At 45.2% G+C, this 20,391-nt stretch overlaps 1 protein-coding gene across 15 annotated transcripts in view; it reads left to right on the forward strand.

Annotated features, from left to right (window-relative positions):
• The window catches only part of LOC135915644 (uncharacterized), an 89,242-nt gene that overhangs the window by 51,313 nt on the left and 17,538 nt on the right, over window positions 1–20,391 (forward strand). For 9 of the 15 annotated variants that reach the window (XM_070524093.1, XM_070524092.1, XM_070524091.1 and 6 more), the window contains exons 24-34: window positions 1,181–1,314; window positions 2,643–2,709; window positions 6,729–6,794; window positions 8,406–8,466; window positions 8,644–8,767; window positions 11,132–11,221; window positions 13,355–13,417; window positions 14,012–14,135; window positions 16,603–16,664; window positions 17,855–17,915; window positions 18,426–18,549. In XM_070524093.1, coding sequence (XP_070380194.1) covers window positions 1,181–1,314; window positions 2,643–2,709; window positions 6,729–6,794; window positions 8,406–8,420 — 282 coding nt within the window. In that variant the 3' untranslated portion in view covers window positions 8,421–8,466; window positions 8,644–8,767; window positions 11,132–11,221; ... (3 more) ...; window positions 17,855–17,915; window positions 18,426–18,549. Of the gene's footprint in view, window positions 1–1,180; window positions 1,315–1,925; window positions 2,035–2,642; window positions 2,710–4,049; window positions 4,112–5,216; window positions 5,341–6,728; window positions 6,795–8,405; window positions 8,467–8,643; window positions 8,768–11,131; window positions 11,222–13,354; window positions 13,418–14,011; window positions 14,136–16,602; window positions 16,665–17,854; window positions 17,916–18,425; window positions 18,550–20,391 lie in introns of those variants that run through there. The other 6 variants (XM_070524090.1, XM_070524101.1, XM_070524098.1 and 3 more) reach the window with 6 other exon arrangements.

Below are 20,391 nucleotides of genomic sequence, written 5' to 3' on the forward strand. Positions count from 1 at the left end.
AACTATACTGTGATCCTATAAATTAGAAACGCTATGCCTTAGCAGAGCAGAAATCCGCATTTTTCATATGAAACCCGCGCCCCGTAATTTTTTGCGGGTGACTGTACGTGATTCCAACTGCACTGAACTGCAAAGGTCCACTCGGAGCAGTTAAAGCAATATTTTCTTATCCCTATGAAGAGGCAGCGTTCTCATACTCTAGTTACGAAGTTAGCACACGTGACCATAGGTCACGTTAACGTACAGATCCACGTGACCTTTTATTGCGCGTAAAGATAAGACCTATAGATTATCTCGTCGCCCCAATGCACCCCTGAAGAGCCTGGTGCCTCGCTATGGGACAATCGTGCCTGACTTCCGGGCATAAGCATTCTGGCAAGTGTCACGGGATAGCTTTCAAATGAACCACGTGTAACCACCTAGCAGACCCCTAATTACCACTCCAGCACGGCTGCGGTAACGCTAGTTTGCGGCTACGGCAGTTGTATCATCGGTAGTGTCTAAACTTGTAAGAGCGCCGAACCATTGTTTTGTTTCTGTCATTTCAAACCTTGCACCCTTCTTTGTTTCCCTCACACGCACTGTGAACGCGTCTCAAATGTTTGGCAAATTTCAACCCCACACGCAGACCACCTGTAGATTAATATTTTGACACGCATGAGAATTACTTCTGCTTTCTTTGCGTTGACGTTTGTAGTACAAAATTGCGACGAAAAAGAAGCAAACGAGGACTTGTTGTGTATTGTTGTGTGTTGAGCTCATCTGTCTGGTGAAAACTACCATTTAAATCGCCATGATTCCGTAAAACCACATGCATTCAATGAAAGAAATGTAATTTATTTGATCTAACCCACTGTTCTTTATTTTTTTCATTTCTGAAAGTGTTCTTTGCCACCGGCCTGCCAATATGTAAAGGGGGCCAGAGACCACTCAAGCTGCCAATAAGCAGCTATTACCTTGGCCCCCTTCATTCGCTTGTAAATGGGCACAAATAAAATGAAATGAAATGAAACCTGCGCAGCTGATCATTTTGATGCAGGCTATACGACCACACCCATGTTCTTGCCCACCCAGGCGACTGGCACAACAGTGCTCCGTAATGTGGTCGGTGTCAAACATCGACGATTTCTCCCCACAGGCTGCGCACATCAGTGACCTCTAACTTTCTCTGTTTGTGCAGACAGCGAACGTCGGCGGAAGCGGATGTCGTCTACCCGGTGTCGCAAGTAGCAGCGAGCTCTCGAGATGCACCGTCATGTCCTCGTCGGCGACGGTTCGCGGTATCCTTGCAACCATGGTCAAGAAGGATGGTTGGTATGTACTGCACAGTGCGTGAAACGAGACAATTATAGGCAAAACCGTAATATCACAACGAAGGCGCCAATTAAGACAACGGACCAAGTATGGAGACACGGGACAACTGCATGGTTGTCCCGTGTCTCCTTCCTTCATCCGTTGTTTTATTTGGCGCCTTCGTTGTAATCATGCATAATCAACTCGCCCACCAGCACGTGCTCAATAACCTTAAGAGACAAGTTGACAGCGGTGTGTATTCGAGAGCAAATGGGGATAAGCGATGTGGAAGCTGAGCATACGAAGAAATGTAGAGGGGCATAATATTAACATTCGTAGGACAGATAACGGATGGTCTGTGGGAAGAATGACTGGAAGAATAGATGCCATGACAAGCACACCGTCGGTGACTGCAGAGGCTTATGGGCTGTGGTTGAATTAGGAAATCGGCAGAGAGGTGCCTTTGTAGGCCAGCGTCATAAATAGGCCATTGTTGAAGATGGTTGAACTAAATTCTCCTGATGCTGTCCTGACCTGAAAACCGTGCACTCGTTTCGCTGCACAATCATTTTCGGCCACCGCGGTATCTGTCGTTAATCTGTTACCCTGCTCGTCCGCTTTTTATTCGACAGCTTCCAGCAGCGTGGCCACGGGACCTAAAGGCAAATCTTTGCCGTGAACCCATACACAGTGTCTTCGTGGCTCCTATCTACAGGCGGAACAAGGACTTCCTTGGTTGAGGCAAGAACACGCTGATTCATTTTCTCATAGAACCTCTTAACGATGCGGTGAAATGTCCATAATTTGTTTTAATGTGTTAAATGGGGTTTGAAATACCGTCGCAACACTGAATTAGGAAACCACGCTTTTTTCTTTTTGCTATTTACAAGAGAAGGTAAAGTATTATCTATATATGTATATATATATATATATATATATATATATATATATATATATATATATATATATATATATATATATATATATATATATATATATATATATATATACACTGACTATATACACTGTTGTCAAGTGTTATAGTGAACGATATGGATTCAAAGTGATCCGTTTTCTATCGAAATCAGCGTGAGATAGCTCATATTTCCACCGTTGTAATGCAATATGTTCCGCCAAATCATGAGAATGCCGCGTAATAATATATTTTCTTTTTTGTGATCCTGGCGCCTAGGTATGTGTGATCCTATAGTCAGCTTTGAGTAGCTACAAGGCAGCTACTCAAAGCTGCTGAGACATATTGTGAGGGAGACGTTATTTGTTGTGAAGATGGCGTTTGTGCTTTGACACGGGGACAATCAGTGCTCTCACGGACTATACTGTTTCTGCAGTCGACGTGCAAGCAACGTGTGCATGGCATCAGGAGCACAGAAGGGAGCGCCAAAATGCTTTCAGTGGGTGAGTGTCGCTCCTATGCGCGTTCGAATATAAGAGCAATTTTTTCTGTCACTTCCGTGGCAAAATCTGTAGCTTTGTATTCGATAAACTGGAACCGAAAGCAAGAGTAATGCATGAACGTATATATAGCACAACCACTTGTATGAGGTTAGCGCTAGACGGGCAGACTGCGGAGCCCACAGGCCACAGCTCCAGTAGGCAGTCTACCACAACTACTTCGTCACTTTCGTTTCCGATCGTTCCTCTCAAATGCTACATACGTGGTGGTGCCACGCGTAAAATTATATATATATTTGCTGTGTAGGTCTACTTGAATGCTAAACAACCTGAAGTTGATGTCGAGATATTAGAAAACAGTAATACTTTCCTGCGTCCCGGCATCTGTGCGATCGTTCCGTTTGGAAACCTTGTAGTTCGTAAACGGCACTGCCTTGGACTTGACGAGATGACGGGGTAACCAGTTCGCGGGACAATCTTGTTCGAGTCACGTGCTCGCCTCGGGTCGACGAACCCGACAGAAGGCCATGCGCGTGCCAAAGGTTTTGAAAAGTAGGCGAGGCTCTACTGAACTCGCGCATCATGCTAACGTTATCGAGCTTCGTCTTTCATGTTTCACCTTCGAAATAGGATCACACATACCCAAGCGCCAGGATCACAAGAAGAAAATATATTATTCCGTAGCATTCTCAAGATTTGGGGGAAGATTTTGCATTACAACGGTGGAAATATGAGTTATCTCACGCTGATTTCGATACAAAACGGATCACTTTGAATCCACATCGTTCAATATAACACTTGACAACAGCAAGCCGTTTGAGCGAGCACTTGAATCGCTGCCTCTCCGAAACAAAAGAATGTAATGTGTAGCTGTGCAGCATACAATTCGCAGATAGCGCTACGTGTGTAAGATTCGCATTGTTTCCTTATTACTTTCGTATTACTTAAATAAGCAATGCACAGCAGTTCACCGCACTGAATTGGCCTCCTTTCTACAGAATCAGCTAGCGCATGAATACAACAATCAAATTGCGTACCGTGAGTTAACGGCACCATTAGTCACTGTAGTGTTGTTCGAAGCGAGAAAACCCTTTTGCTCAACGTACATTGTACATTTCATGACGATTCATCACTATTCCTCACCAAATTGCACCACCTGAATATGATTAGGAACGGAATGATTACTTAAGTATCGTTTCAGGTATTGGCGGATGCGGAACATATAAGGCGTACTACGACGGAGATAACGTTTTTTTTTTTCTCAAGGTTACGTCGGTTTCGGCTTTCTTGTAGACAGGCGCAGAGATAATTAGGCACTCTCTTCCCTGTGGCATTTTGTGCAGGCGACGTGCGAAGGATCTGTGCATCACCAGGAGCGCGGAGGATGCTCCCAGATGTTTCTTAGTGAGTCTGCGGTTCACACATTCTTCGCTAATGTGCGGTTCACTTAGTTAACTCCAAATGTTAGAGGAAAAATGAAACAACCTTATGTTAGCTAACAAAAACTTCACCGACAATTACGAACGTCTTAATTTTGACATTTTAGCGCAGCTCTATATGTGTTTTCATTCCGCGACATATTGGCTGGCGTGGACAATTTGTTTCGTCCGGCACGTTGCAAAGGGAATTGTGGCTGGACTGCCACGTGAGCGGCAGTGCGTGGGTAACGCGTGCGCGTCATTCAAAGAAGCCGCCGCAGACAGACCTCCCCTCATGCAGCACTTTGCTTCCATACAGACGACACGCGCTACTCTGGCGCCATCTCGTAGCCATCATCGCCGCAAAGCAAGACTTGCGCGGCACTACGCTTTCCTTCTCACGCTTTCGCCACAGCTTTCTCCTCCACGTCCGCTTTCTTCCTCGTGCTCCCTTCGCTATGGCCGCCATTGCATCTCCCGCTGCACTCCGTGTTCGCTTTCATCGTTCGCTGTGCTAATTCACTCGGCTACGAGGGGGCAACGCCGATTTTCGCACCCTGAAGGGGCGTCTAAGAGCAGCGCTCTAAAATCAAACTGACGCAAAATATTTGCCAAATAGCTGCGAATTTGAATGCGGAAGACATTTCGTGATGAAACACTTTAGTACGGGTCTTCTGTTGCGTCATTGTCAAATGCCTGTCAGCTACCTATCGACGTATAACACTTTTTTCATTGGCGTGGATATAGTGCGAATGGCAGCGTAATTGTTTTAGGCGCGTTCCTGACAGTAGAATTTCTTCTTGCTTTGTCTTCGGTCCTCATCACTCAGCGACGTGTTCCCATAGTCTGCTCTTCCTCAGTAGACTTGGTTCAACAGGCGCTTTGATTCACACTAGATAAGGTAACACGATCGAATAAAGTCGTAACCGTAAACGTGACCAATCACAATAGTCGGAACGTCATTAAGCAATATTTTAGTTATTGAAATAATGCATGCGCATTTTACCTTTGCATCTCGTTCATCTTTCTGCTAGCCAGATTTTATTTCGTCTAAACGCACAGCAAGGCATTTGTACTCACGTTTCTTTCCAGGCCAATACTTTGGTTCCTGAGGAGTGTGCGCTGTTCTGTATGTGGTGCCCGGATGGTATCTTCCCTGCATCTGGCTGTGATGGTTTTTCCTCAGCGGTGCACAGCCTGCGTCCCAACAAGACAGGTGAGTTCACATAAGCTCATCCGCACCGAATAGGAAGGAAAGTGATCTACGACTGCAACAAGTGCGTAGTGTGGGAAGGTACACTCAAAAGAAATGCGACGCCCCTTTAAAAGACGATGCCCGCTTCGTATTTATCTCGGACGAAACCGGTAATGCCGACAAACATTGGACTTAACTATGCTTGATGCATTGTACCACCTCTGTGCAAAGTTTCAGCGGATATCTACATGCGAGAAATGGATGTCGACGTGCGAGAAATAATTCTTGTTAAGAGAGACTAGTCAAGCCTGACCTTCATGTTGATGAAAAATATTGCGGCTTCGGGAAATTTTGTTTCGTTCGAGTATGACTGAAATTGATGACAAATTTTCTTCGCAATAACGACTTCTAGCTTCGTGGAGGTCATTCCCAGCGTGTCCGGCTTTCATATGCTCAGGTGGAGGCCCATATCACGGGTAGACGCTGCATGCATTTCACGCAGCGGAATTCATCCTTACGAGTTTTCCACTTTCTAAACGTCCAGGTTAAGGTAGCAAGAAATCGATGGTTCGCGATCAATGGGAGCATTAGGGAAAAGCTATAACTCACTGTCGCACCCGTAAAAGAAGCATAGGAAAGCACCCTCAAGGGTGCAAATCAGTTCAGTGTGCAATCGGTGCAGATAATTTTATGTCGTCTTCGCGTCGGGCTAGCACGGAAGCTATATATATATATAGTTCTGTCGAGTTAGAGCTTAAAATTGACGTTACAATTGTTTGACAATTTCTGCTAGGCAATTGGTTAAAGGCTACACTAAGAACATTCCCAACAAGGTTTACTTTCGCTTGTAAACAGCAAAAAGAAAAAGAAAGCTCGTTCCTTAAGTCGGTGTTTAAAATTGCCACGCCATTTCAAACTACTTTGAACTCATCTTTTAGCCGGCGATCAGTTCGTGAAGCTCGCCTGGTTGTCGCCCGAGAATCTCGAAGCTGCGATTTTAAGATCTTGCAGTGGTGAGGTACATCGACAGAGAGTGAGCACTGTCTTCGTCGCCGTGACGCTGCACTATTTCGCGCTCGTTGCGCCTTATAGGTATGTAATGTGCATGGCCCCAGAAAGTTAGGTGGGCGGATGAGATGCAAGAAGTTTGCCAGGGACAACATGGCCACAATCAGCACACGACCGGGCGTAGCCAGGCTGATGATGAAGTAGTGCATGGCAGAACGGCCACGACGTTTCACAGTTCTTTACGCGAATCCAACAGAAGCATTTTAGTAGTTACAGTGCCGCTACTCTGTTGAGACATATTGCGAAGGAGACGTTATTTATTGTGAAAATGGCGTTTGTGCTTTGACGTAGACTTGCGCGGAAACGTTCAGTGCTCTCACTGGCTCTTGTATTTTGTGCAGTCGACGTGCAAGTGGCGTGCGCCCGCCATGAGGGGCACAGACGATGCGCCAAAAAGACTTCATTGGGTGAGTCTCGCACCTATCCATGTTGGAATGTACGAGCTAGTTTTATCTTTGTATGTCATCCCCGCGACAACATCGGTAGACCTACATTCGATATACTGGAACCGAAAGCAAGCGTAATGCATAAGTGTATATGTTACAGCAATTTGTATGAGGTTAGTGGTAGACGGGTAGTATGCGGGGCCCACTGGTCACAGCTCCAGAAGGCAATCTGCCACTTCGTCTCTTTCGTTTCCGGGCGGTCCTCTCCGAATTCTATATAACAATATGTGGTGCCACGCGTCAAATTGTATTTTGTTTTGCTCTGTAGGGCTACTTGCACGCTGAAGAACGTGACGTTGATGTCCAAATATCAGAATGCAGTAATACTTTACTGCGTCCTGGCATCTGTGCGATCGTTCCGTTTGGAATAATTGTAATTATGGGGTTTCACGTGCCAAAACCACTTCCTGATTATGAGGCACGCCGTAGTGGTGGACTCTGGAAATTTCGACCACCTGGGGTTCCTTAACGTGCACCTAAATCTAAGTACACGGGTGTTTTCGCATTTTGCCCCCATCGAGATGCAGCGGCCGTGGCCGGGATTTGATCCCGCGACCTCGTGCTCAGCAGCCCAACACCATAGCCATTGAGCAACCATGGCGGGTGTTCCGTTTGGAAACCTTGTAGTTCGTAAATGGCACTGCCTTGGACTTGACGAGATGACGGGATAACGAGTTCGCGCGACACCCTTTTTTTCGAGTCACGTGCTCGCCTCGGGTCGACGAACCCGACAGAAGGCAATTCGCGTGCAAGAGGTTGTGGGAGGTATATGCAACGTTTTACTGACATGGCATATCATACGAATATTCTCGAGCTCGCCTAGCCTTAACTGTTTCACCTTGGAAATAGGATCACACTTACCCAGACGCCGGGATCACAAAAAGTATTACTCTGCAGCACTGTGATGATTTGGCGTGACATCTTGCAATAGAGCGGCGGAAATATGAGACACCTCACGCTGATGTCGCTACAAAATGGATTGCTTTGAATCCACGTCGTTCAACATAACACTTGATAACAGCAAGCCGTTTGAGCGAGGACTTGAGTCGCTTCCTGGCGGTAACTAAAGAACATAGTGCATAGCTGTGCAGCATAGAATTCGCAGATTGCAGTAGATGTGCAAGATTTGTATTGTTTTTTTTTCGACATATTTATCACAAAGAAAGTTCGTGTTACTGAAAGAAACAATGCACAGAAATCCATCGCACAAAATTACCCTGCTTTCTTAAGAATTAGCAAATGCATGACTACAACTAAATTGCGTACACTGAGTTAACGGCACCGTTAGTCAATGTGGTGTTGTTCCAAACGAGAAAAACGCTATGAGTCAACGTACATTGTGGACGTCGTGATGTTTCGTCAGTATTGCTTACCAAATTTCATCACCTGAATATGATTTCGAACTGAACGACCATATACCTAACGTTTCAGCGATGAGCGGATGCTGGAAATTTTAGCCTTGCTGTGACAGGTTTAACTTCTTTTTTTGTCAAGTTGGCGTCGGTTTGGGCTTTCTTGTAGGGAGGCGCAGATGTAATGTGGCGCTCTCACTCCATCTGGGATTTTGTGCAGGCGACCTGCGAATGACGTGTGCCTCATCCGGGACGAAGAGGATGCGCCAGAATGTTTAATAGTGAGTATACGGTTCACACATTATTCACTAATGTGCTGTTTGTTCACTTAGATAAGATTTCGGACATTGAAATAGCGCTTCCGCATTGCACCTGTTCATCTCGTTCATATATGTGCAAGCCAGACTTTATTTCGACTAAATACACAGCGACACCTTTACACTCACGTTTCTTTCCAGGCCAATACTTTGGTTCCTGAGGAGTGTGCGCTGTTCTGGATGTGGTGCCCGGATGGTATCTTCCCTGCATCCGGCCACGATGGTTTTTCCTCAGTGGTGCACAGCCTGCGTCCTAAACAGACAGGTGAGTTCACATAAGCTTATCGGCACCGAATAGGAAAAAAAGTGACCTACGACAACAACAAGCGCTTATTATCGGAAGGTACGCACAAAGGAAATGCGGCGCCCGTTCAAAAGACGACGCCCGTTGATTTTTATCGGGGACGAAACATTGTAATAAACTATGCTTGATGGAACATATATAGTACATCTGTGCAAAGTTTCAGAGGATTTTTACCCGCCAGAAATGGATGTCTGCATGTGAGAATATATTGATGTCAGGAGTGACTAGTCAAGTATAAATTTAATGGTGCTGAAAAATATTGGGCCTTCCCGAATTTCTTTTGGAACAGTTTCGTTCGATTATGACTGAACAAAAAGATTACAAATGTTCTTCAGAATAAACAGTTCTAGAGCGACTAAAGAAGTCTACAGCTTCCTGGAGGTCATTTCCAGTGTGTCCGGTCTTGATATGCTCAGATGGAAGCGCATATTACTGGGTATACGCAGCATGCAACTCGCGCAGAGAAATTCGTAATTACGACACCGTTTTCCACTTTCTAAACATCCAGGGTAAGGTAGCAAGCAATCCATTGTTTGCGAATTTAGGCAACACATGAGTCATCTACACGGAACTATTACGCACTGTGTCTTCAGTTGGTTACTGTTCTATCGTAATAGATGTGGTCGCTCATGATCTGACTGGAACTCTGTCTGGTAGCTCATCAAAAGCGTCCCTACACCCCATCGTAGGGTGACCAAGGAGACCACATACAATCATCGTCGACCAGAACCAATAAGAACCAAGAACCCAATCGCGGCCAGCGTTTCCCCAGAGAGCTACGACATAAAATAAGCTATTACAAAGCTACCAAAGGAAACTGCAAGGCTTTTGACAGACTGTGGGGACGAATTAGTGGTGCCAAGAAAGGAAACATACTCGAGAGATTCTGACGCGCTCGCAATCTGTCCTGTCCGGGAATAGCAAGTATTAACACAACGAGTCATTTCGGTTGCTGAGGCGGTGGGAATTCGAAAAATGAACACCGGGCTTAGTAATTAGCTTTTTTCGTATAATGCGCCTAAAACCGCAGTGGCAAATAAGCTTGACTGGTAAATGTCTTTCGGCGTCATGGTTCTGCATTGTTCTCGCAAAAAATGTGTGTCCTGGATGTATCGGTTAATCCACTTTCAGATGTATTTAAACGTCATTATTATGTGCAACATCCCGACCTATCGGCTTGTTATGCCCCGAAGTCGGCACGTCCGATTTAATCTGGTGTGGTTTCCTTGGGTTAGGTTAGGTTCACAAACAAAAGCGGCAACAACAATTGGAAATATTACGAAATCAAAGTGGTTTGAGTACAGTTCTGCAAGGAAGTATGGGAAGTAAATGTCAGCGTACAAAACACCTAACGCTTCTAGAAACCTCGAAGAGAGATGACGAGGTAACGATTTCGCGGGACCCTAGTGTAAGTCACGTGTTCGCCTTGGGTCGACGAACCTAGAGTTACTGTATATGCTACCTGCGGTAGCATATACAGTAACTCTAGACGAACCCGACCATGCGCGCGCAAGAGGCTGCGGGAAGTACGCGAAGCTCTACTGACGCCGCACATCATGGTAATATTTTTCAAGCTAAAATAGCCTCAACGGATTCACCTTGGAAATAGGATCACACTTACCCAGGTGCCGGGATTGGAAAAAAATATTATTCCGTATCATTGTGATGATCTGGCGGGATATTATTTCGCATTAGAACGGCGGGAATATGAGCTATCTAACACACAAATTTCACTACAAAATGGATTACTTTGAAACCACGTCGTTCAATGTAACTCTTGATGACATCATGATGTATGAGCGTGGTTTTCAATCACCGCCCATTGGCAACTAAATACAATGGGTAGCTGCAGGATTGTGGTCGATGCGGCAGTTACCCATTTGTTCTCTTTCGATACATGTATCACTGAGAAGTTTCGTGTTACTGAAACACGCTCAATATAAACGTTCAATATAACTCTTGATGACATCATGATGTATGAGTGTGGTTTTCGATCACCGCCCATTGGCAACTAAATACAATGGGTAGCTGCAGGATTGTGGTCGATGCGGCAGTTACTCATTTGTTCTCTTTCGATACACGTATCACTGAGAAGTTTCGTGTTACTGAAACACTCAATGCACTGAAGTCCCGCGCACTGAATTGGCCTGCTTTCGGCAGAATGAAGACACTACCCGATGATGGCGATGAAGACGACGGAGACACTATTCGGACGCTGTCCTGACCTAAAAACCGGGCGTTTGTGTTGTAGCGCAACCATTTTCAGCCTTCCTACTTCCTGTCCTTAACCTTTGTTACCATGCACATACGCCGTTCATTCGACAGGTTGCAGCAGCGTCCCCGCCGAGATTGCAACTGCTGCTCTGATTGGGAACCCATACGCCATGCCTTCGTGCCTGCTGGTCCGTGGCTGAGGCAAGAACACGCTGATTCATTTTCTCTTGGGACCTCGCAAAGATGTGCTATGAAGGGACCATAATTTAAGATTATTAAAGATTTCGCCCTTAATACGTCAGCTCATGAAAACAGGTAAATGTGGGTGAAATGCAAAAACACCCATGTGCTTAGATTTATGTACACGTTAAGGAACCCCAGGCGGTCGAAATTTCCGGAGTCCTCATGATTTTTTTAACAGGTAAATGTTAAAAAACTACTACTATTATTAACTACTTATTATTAACTAACTATTATTATTATTAACTATAATTATTAACTACTATTATTAACTACTGTTATTACCTACTTTCGATCGCCATTCTATCACAGTCGTCAAAGAAATTTTTTTTCATATATTCAAGAGAGAAATTCAAGTAAATCGCCCTGTTGGGAATGTTTTAACGCGATAGCGTTAAGAAGCCCGTGTCGCAGGAAATCCGGCATCGGACGGCACCTCAACAAAAATCATTTCGTACTCTATTCCGAACCACGCACGCTCAACCACTTCTCTATACCCCAATGTTGCTAATACTTGTCTCTCGTTCTTTACAACGCTATGCGTCAAAAGAAAGGGAAAAAAAGGACATCGACATCGCATGCCCTTTATGTTAGCTGTTTCTCAGACTGAAATAGTAACAGTGCGAAACAATAACACGAGGTTGACACACGCAAGAGGCCGCGTTTCTACCAGAGAGTTCGCCTTCGCGCATTGCGTTCGCAGCCAGCGTGTACCGGTAAACGTAACGGTTACGTAAGCTGCAGTTGCCGGACAGCATGAAAAGCAGTAAGGCGTCTCTGAACGCTATCGCATTTCTTAAAGGTGAAGCTTAAGTGTCCTCCAAATGTTACTTTTAACCAAATTTGTAAAAGAATTAGCAAAGAACTGACCCGTTAATGTTAACGAGAGTAACTCAAGAAAATTATCTGGTATATGCGGATATATCGTTACGAAAAGGGAGCGCAATACTCATAGGTACATGCAACCATTTGCACGCGAAGGTTAATGGCTGACGCGCTGGCGGCGGGACCCACGGTCTTGTCCAAAACGCTCCGTAACAATGGGCAGTGCAACAGGTTAAATTACATATTTCTGCGCTCTCTAGGGCTACTTGCCTGTTGAACAACGTGAAGTTGATATCGAGATATTGGAGGGCAGTGATACTATCAGGCATCCTCGCATTTCTGGGATCGCTTAGTTCTGAAGACTTGTAATACGTAGAAGACACCACCTCGGGCGCGACGATATGACAAGGTAACGAATTTGCCGGACCCTCGTGCGAGTCACGTGACCCAACAGATGGCTATGCGCATGCAAGAGGTTGTGGGAAGTAGGCGAGGCTCTACTGAAGTCCCGCATCATGCTAATACTTTCGAGCCTAAATAGTCCTTATTGCTTCACCTAGAAGATAGCACCACACTTATTACGGGTGCCGGGATCGCAAAAGAAAATGTTCCATAGCATTGTGATGATTTGGTGGGACACTATTGTGCTTTACAACGGCGGGAATATCAGCTATTTCACGCAGATTTCACTACAATATGGATTACTTTGGATCCAAGCCGTTCATCACAACAATTTCTAACAGCAAGCTGTATAAGCGAGGGCTTGAATCATTGCATCTCGGAAACAAAAGAATATAGTGGGTAGCTATGCAGCATAGAATTCGCAGATCGCGGTTGATGTGGAAGTTTCGTATTGCTTTATTTTGGTTTATGTATAGCAAAGAACGTTTAATACCAAAAAAAAACGCAAAGCACAGAAGTCCAGCGCACTAAATTGAACTGGTGTATGAGTACGTCAACTAAATTGCGTACCTCGAGTTTCCCGCACCGTTGGTCCCTTTGGTGGTTTTGTTCGAAACCAGAAAGCACTTCTGCTCAACGTGCACTGTCGATGTGGTGACGTTTCATTGGTATTGCTCACCAAATAGCACCACCTGACTGTTATTAGGGACCGAACCGCTATGTAACATTTCATCGGCAACCAGGTGCGAAAAATTTAAGGCTCGCTGTGACAACAGTTATAACGTATTTTTCTTTGTGTGGCTACGGTTTGTGCTTTCATGGAGACAGGCACAGAGATATCCAACGCTCTCCCTGTTCTGGTTGCAGGCGACTTGCAAGCGACGTGTGCATGTGGCAAGGAGCACAGAGGATGCGCCAGAATGTTTTTTAGTGAGTGCGGTGTTCAGTTTTTTCTTCACTAAGGTCCTTTTCACTTGTGAACTCCTAATGTTAGAGGAAAAATGAAAGGACCTCACGTTAAACAAGAAACGGACCTAACGCAAGATATTTGTAGCAGCAGCTGCGAATTTGAATGTGCAGGGCCTATTCTGACCAAACGCTTTTAGCACGGGTGTTGCTGTCAAGTGCCTTCCAGTTGTCTAACGGCTGTTGAGCACTGTTGTCGGTTTTTCCTTCGCGTGAATATAGTGCGAATAATTACTTCAGGTGCGTTGCTGACCGTGGAATTTATTCTTGGTTTGTGTTCGGTGCTCTTTACTTGGCCACGTGTCCCTATAGTTTTCTCTTGCTCAGTAGACTTGCTTCATCACACGCATTTGATTCACACCAGATGAGGTAACACAACCGACTGAAGTCATAATCGTAAATGTGACTCACCCCAGCAGTCAATCTCGTTACGCAAGCTTTGATTACAAGAAATAGAATTTCCGCATTCCACTGTTGCATCTCGTTCATCTTTGTGCTAGCCAGACTTTATTTCGACTAAACGCACCGCGAGACCTTTGTACTCGCATTTCTTTCCAGGCCAATAGTTTGGTTCCTGAGGAGTGTGCGTTGTTCCGGAAGTGGTGCACGGATGGTATCTTCCCTGCATCCGGCTTTGATGGTTTTTCCTCAGCGGTGCACAGCGTGTGTGCCGACCACAAAGGTGAGTTCACATAACCTTATCGGCACCGAACAGGAAGGAAAGTGATTTGCGACACCAACAAGCGCGTAGTATCGGGAGGTACAATCAAAATAAGTACGACGCCCCCTTAAAAGGCGACGCCCGCTTCATACTTCTCTTGGGGAAACATCGTAATCAAGTACCCTTGATGCAATATCGTACATATATGCAGTTTCACCGGATTTCTGCATGCGAAAAATGAATGTCTACACGTGAGAATATATTGTTAGGACAGACAAGTAAAGTCTCACTTTAATGCTGTTGAAAAGATTTTGGGGCTTGGCGAAATTTCTTTTTTCGAAAAGTTTCCCGTTCGAGTACGACTGAAAAAATAGACTACAAATGTGCTTCAGAGTAAAAAGGTCTGCAGCGTAGTGGAGACAATTTCCAGCGTCTCCTGCGTTGATACGCTTTGATGGCAGCGGATATTCCATTTCGTAAACGTCAGGGGTAAGGCATCAAGCAAGCTAACTTGTTTGTGAATATAGGTAACAAATGAGTAATCTACACGGAAATATCGTGGACTGTGGCTTCAGTTGGTTGTTATTGTAGCGTACTAGGTGTATCCTACCATCTGACACAAACGCTTTCGGGTAGCTCATCGAAAGCGTCCCTACACCCCGTCGTAGGGTGACAAAGGAGACGGCATACAATCCTCGCTAACCAGAACCCATAAGAACAAAGAACTCCAAAGAACTCCATCACCGCCAGCTCCCCCCCCCCTCCCAGAGAGCTACGACATAAAATAAACTATTACAAGGCTACCAAGGAAGCTGGACAGCTTTTGACGAACTATGGTGATGAACTAGTGGTGTCAAGGTGTCAAGCAAACATACTCGAAAGAACATTTATGACGCGCTCACAATCTCTCCTGTCAGAGAACATTATGCAGTAACATGAGTCAATTTCGTGTGGTGAGACGATGAGAATGCGAAAAATTAGGACAAGGCGGTGTAATTAGCTTTTTTCGTCTAAGGCGGCTAAAACTGCAGTGTGAAGTGATCTCGATTGGTAAATGTCTTTCGGCTTCGTGGTTCTGCATAGGTTTCGCAAAAAGGTTGCGTCTTAAATGTATCGGTTAATCAACTTTCAGATGCACTTAAGCGTCATTATTGTCTGCAACATTCCGACCTATCTGCTTGTTATGCCGCGGAGTCGGCACGTCCAATTTAATCTGGTGTGGTTTCCTTGGGTTAGGTTAGGCTCACAAACAAAAGCGGCAACAACAATTGGAAATAATACGAAATAAATGTCGTTTGAGAACAGTTCTGCAAAAAAAAAGTATGGAAAGTAAATGTCAGCGTACACAAAGCCTAACGCTTTTAGAAACCTCGATGAGATGACGAGGTAACGAGACCTCGGGACCCTTTGCGAGTCACGTGGTTGCCTCGGGTCAACGAACCCGACAGAAGGCCACGCATGCGCAAGAGGTTGTGGCACGTACGCGAGGCTCCCCTACTGACGTCACACATCGTGCTAACATTTTTGAAGCTCAAATAGCCTTAACTGTTTCACCTTGGAAATAGGATCACACTTAGCCAGGCGCCGGGATCGGAAAAAAGTATTATTCAGTAGCATTGTGACGATCTGGCGGGACGTTATTTCGCATTACAACGGAGGGAATGTGAGCTATCTAACACACAAATTTCACAAGATGTGTTACATGTAACACTTGATGACAGCGAGCTGTATGAGCGTGGTATGAGCGCTTGAGTACCACAACTAAATTGCGTACCGTGAGTCAACGGCACCATTAGTCACTGTGGTGGTTTTGTTAGAAACCAGGAAACACTTTTTCTTTAACGTACACTGTCGCTCTGGTGACGCTTCATCAGTATTGCTCACCAAATAGGAGCACGTGAATTTGGTTAGAAACGAAACGATTATATACGTAGGGCCAGGAAATCCCTCGGGTAACAGAATATACATACCTTGGTATACGGACAAACGAAGGCAATAGATATATGGAAACACAGGAAAAAACAATAACAGTGAAGGGGAAGAGAAATGGCAGCCGTAATGAAGCACAGAGCGCTATGGGGATACAAAAGTTACCCGCCGTGGTTGCTCAGTGGCTATGGTGTTCGGCTGCTGAGCACGAGGTCGCGGGATCGAATCCCGGCCACGGCGGCCGCATTTCGATGGGGGCGAAATGCGAAAACACCCGTGTGCTTAGATTTAGGTGCACGTTAAAGAACCCCAGGTGGTCAAAATTTCCGGAGTCCTCCACTACGGCGTGCCTCATAATCAGAAAGTGGTTTTGGCACGTAAAACCCCAAATATTATTATTATACAAAAGTTTCACCGACGAGCACATGCGGAAAAATTAACGTGTGTTGCCACGGAGATATTGTCTTTTTCTCTGTGCGACTACGGTTTGTGCTTTCATGTAGACTTGCACACAGAGATATCCAACGCTCTCACTTGTTCTGGTTTTATTTTTCTGCAGGCGACTTGCAAGCGACTTGTGCATTGCGCCAGGAAGCAGACGATGCGCCAAAATTCTTTATAGTGAGTTTACATTTCACTTTCTTGTTCGTTAATGTGCTGTTCACTTAGTGAACTCTTAATGTTCAAGGGAAAAAACGAAACCTTAGGTTATATAAACATGCACCAGCCTAACGCAAGGTAATTGTAGCAGCAGCTGCGGATTTGAAGGTCCAGGCCATTTTCTGACGAAGCGCTTTGGCATGGGTGTTCCGTTGTCTCATTGTCAAATACCAGCCAATGTCCTAACAGTTGCTGAACAGTGGTGTTTAATTGTTTTTTAAACGTTTCAATATAGTTTGAATAGCAGCATAATTATTTTAGGCACGTTCCTAACGGTGAAATTTAGCATTGCTTTGTGTTTGGTGGTCTTCACTTCGCCACGTGTCCCTATAGTCTTCTCTTCTTCAGTAGACTTGCTTAATTACATGTATTCGATCGAACGCAATCGAATGTAGCCATACTCTTAATGTAACCCGCCCCAATAGTCAGAGCGTCATTAGGTAAGATTTTAGTTCATGAAATATTTTCGCATTGCACTGCTGCGTCTCCTTGTTTGTGACTGGCCAAATTTGTTTTCAACCTAATGCACAGTAAACCTTTGCAATCACTGTTCTATTCAGACCAATGCCATCGCTCTTGAGGAGTGTGCGCTGTTCTGGATGTCGTGTATGGACGGTACCTTCCCTGCATCCGGCTGTGATCGTTTTTGCTCAGCGGTACAAAAGCCATCAGAAACCGTCCGTCGACAGCTACCCACTATAGGGTTGAGATTGTGGAGGAAGTTGCGTATTAGGCATCACAGAGATAGTTTCGTATTACTGAAATAAGCAATGCACCTAAGTCCACCCCACTAAATTGACCCGCTTTCTATAGAATTAGCTAGCGCATGGACACAACTAAATTGCGTGCAGCGAATTAACGGCACCATTAGTCGCTGTGGTGTTGTTCGAAACGAGAAAACTCTTTTGCTCAACATGCACTGTAGATTTCGTCCCGTATAATCAGTATCGTTCTCAATATACCACCACCTGAATATGATTAGGAACCGAACGACTATGCACGTAACGTTTCGCGAGGAGCGGATGCGGAACATTTAAGGCATGCTGCGGTGGACGTAACGTTTTTTTGTCAAGGTGGTATCGGTTTGGGCTTTCTTGTAGGCATGCACAGAAATAATCCGGCGCTCTCACTCCTTCTGGCATTTTGTGCAGACGACGTGCGAATGACGTGTGCATCGCCAGGAGCACAGAGGATGCGCCAGAATGTTTATTGGTGAGTCTGCGGTTCTTTTTCTTCACTAATGTCCTGTTCACTTAGTGAACTCGTAATGCGTCCCGAGGAAAAAGAATGAAAAACCTTAGGTTATATAAACAGGAACCAACCTAATGCAAGATATTTGTAGCAGCAGCTGCGAATTTGAATGCGCAGGCCATTTTCTGGGGAAACGCTTCTAACACGGGTGTCGCGTTGTCTCATTGTCAAATTCCAGCCAGCTGACTAATAGTTTCTGAACAATGTTTGTTTCTTATTGGTGTCAATATAAAGCGAATGGCAGCATAATTTAGGCGCGTTCCTTACGGTGCGCCAGATGAGTAAACTCAATCGTAATCGTAATCGTTATCGTAAATGTGACACACCCCAATAATCAGAGCGTCATTAGGTAAGATTTTAGTTAATGAGATATTACTTCGCATTGCACTGCTGCATCTCCTTGTTTTTTGTCACTAGCCGGATGTGTCAACCTAACGCACAGTAAGCCTTTGCACTCGCGTGTCTTTCCAGGCCAATGCTGTCGTTCTTGAGGTGTGTGCCCTGTTCTGGATGGGCTGCATGGAAGGCATCTTTCCTGCATCCGGCTGCGATGGTTCTTGCTCAGCGGTGCACAGTCTGTGTCCAATATGAGAAAGTGAGTTGACATAAGCTTATGATTAACGCAGTGAGGTAAACTGATTTACCACACAAACAAGCGCATAGTCTCCGAAAGTACAGTCCGCAAAATTGAAAAAAAAATCGCGCCTCGTATTTATCCTGCAGGAAACTGGAAATGGGGCCCCCAAACATGGTAACAAGCAATCGTTGATGCAAAATGGTGCCTCTGTGCAAATTTTCAGCGGATATCTAAGAGGGAGAAACGGATGTCTGCGTGTGAGAAAATGTTGTTAGGAGAGAAAGTTGCGACCAGTTCTTACTTAGTGCACTGTGACTTTCGGACTATTAGTGAACCAGATAAACAGTATATCTGCTTATCCACAGCGTACTATCGGGAATGCTTCCAACGATAACTTTCACGTCTTCGTAGTCAAGCTTGCTTGTGAAACATCGTTCCAGCGCACAATTGAACACGGACGAGAAGAAAAAGACAACACGAACGCCGGTGTTGTCTTTCTCTTCTTGTCCGTGTTATATTTTGCACTGGAACGATGTTTCATAATGCTAATCGCAACCAACTAGCCCAGCTGTCTACACTTAGCGAGCTTGCTTGTTCGCTTATTCACTCACGGGCAGTGCGTCACAGAACTAAGTTCTGTAGCGCGAAAATGACAACCGACTTCCTCGCGTAAGAAAAAAATGCATGCGTAGCGGAAATACACGTTCGAAATTTTGTGATTTTTAACATGGAGCTAAATATAAGTATAGGCGAGCGTTTTTTTTTTTTTTGCATTTGACCATCTTCCTAATCCAGCAACTGTAGCTGTGTTATCAAGCCCACCTCAACTGAGATACCGCGGCAGGTTGATTTGAACAATGAAAGAAAGAACTATTTTAAAAAAATGAGTGCCGTACATTTCTGCACCAACGAAGAAACGATTCTGTCGTTGGCGTATGTGCCATATTTATTTTACACAAACTGCATATGCAAGGTTAATTAGAGCGGACAAATATATCAATTCCTTTAAAGTGAAATTGTTGCATTCCGCCCGGCAACTTTGTACAATTGATGGTCTGTAATGTGTAAAAGAAGTGTTCTATAACGTCCCGAAGCTGCTACGAGTGACGCTGTAACGCAGCTAACGAGATTTCTTGCTACCTGGGATTCATTCGTGTGTACCCTAAGAGTGGTAACAGCAGCATTATCGTAGTTGTCCCCCCCCTACCCCTACCTCACGTTGGAATTCAACCGTGCCGGCCTGAAACCGCCCCTCAAGCTCGAGCTCATCAGCACAACGTCGTCACACACGAACCACCGCGCGCGGCGAGAATGAAAATTTACTCTGAAAATCTCCTGCAGGGGGGGGGAGGAGGGGGGGATACTCGAGACTAACCCGCGAGGAGTGTTTACTATAAGGACTGCGTCAACTTGTTCTGCGCGGATTCAGTAATGTAATGCACCACGACCCACAAAGCGCGGGCTTGGAGAGTGTAGACCTAGCGATTCGTTTTGGAAAAACAACGCGGTGCCCCTTATAGAAACTATTGTGTTTTGGTCAGACGGGCACGAGAGAAGCGCAACTACGACAGCGCGCCGATCACGGTGGGAAACCGTGCTTGGTTCACGTCTACAGCAGGATGGTGCAACGCCAACAGAGACACAAGTGCTGCTATGTGCCCTTGCAGCGTTACACCCGCACCTCTGCATCCGTAAAGGTGTAAGGTGTATCAGAACGATCTATCGCGCGTGTGCGCCGATATCGTTTGGCACTTCTTTCCCTGAATTTCCTTTCCCTCTACGTGTGTATAGCGTGTCAATAAAGCAATCTGCTGCAAGGAGTAACAACGCCCGAAGAATCGCTATTCATTGCCGATGCGA

Source organism: Dermacentor albipictus, chromosome 8 (assembly GCF_038994185.2).
Source record: "Dermacentor albipictus isolate Rhodes 1998 colony chromosome 8, USDA_Dalb.pri_finalv2, whole genome shotgun sequence".
NCBI classification, from domain to species: Eukaryota; Metazoa; Arthropoda; class Arachnida; order Ixodida; family Ixodidae; genus Dermacentor; species Dermacentor albipictus.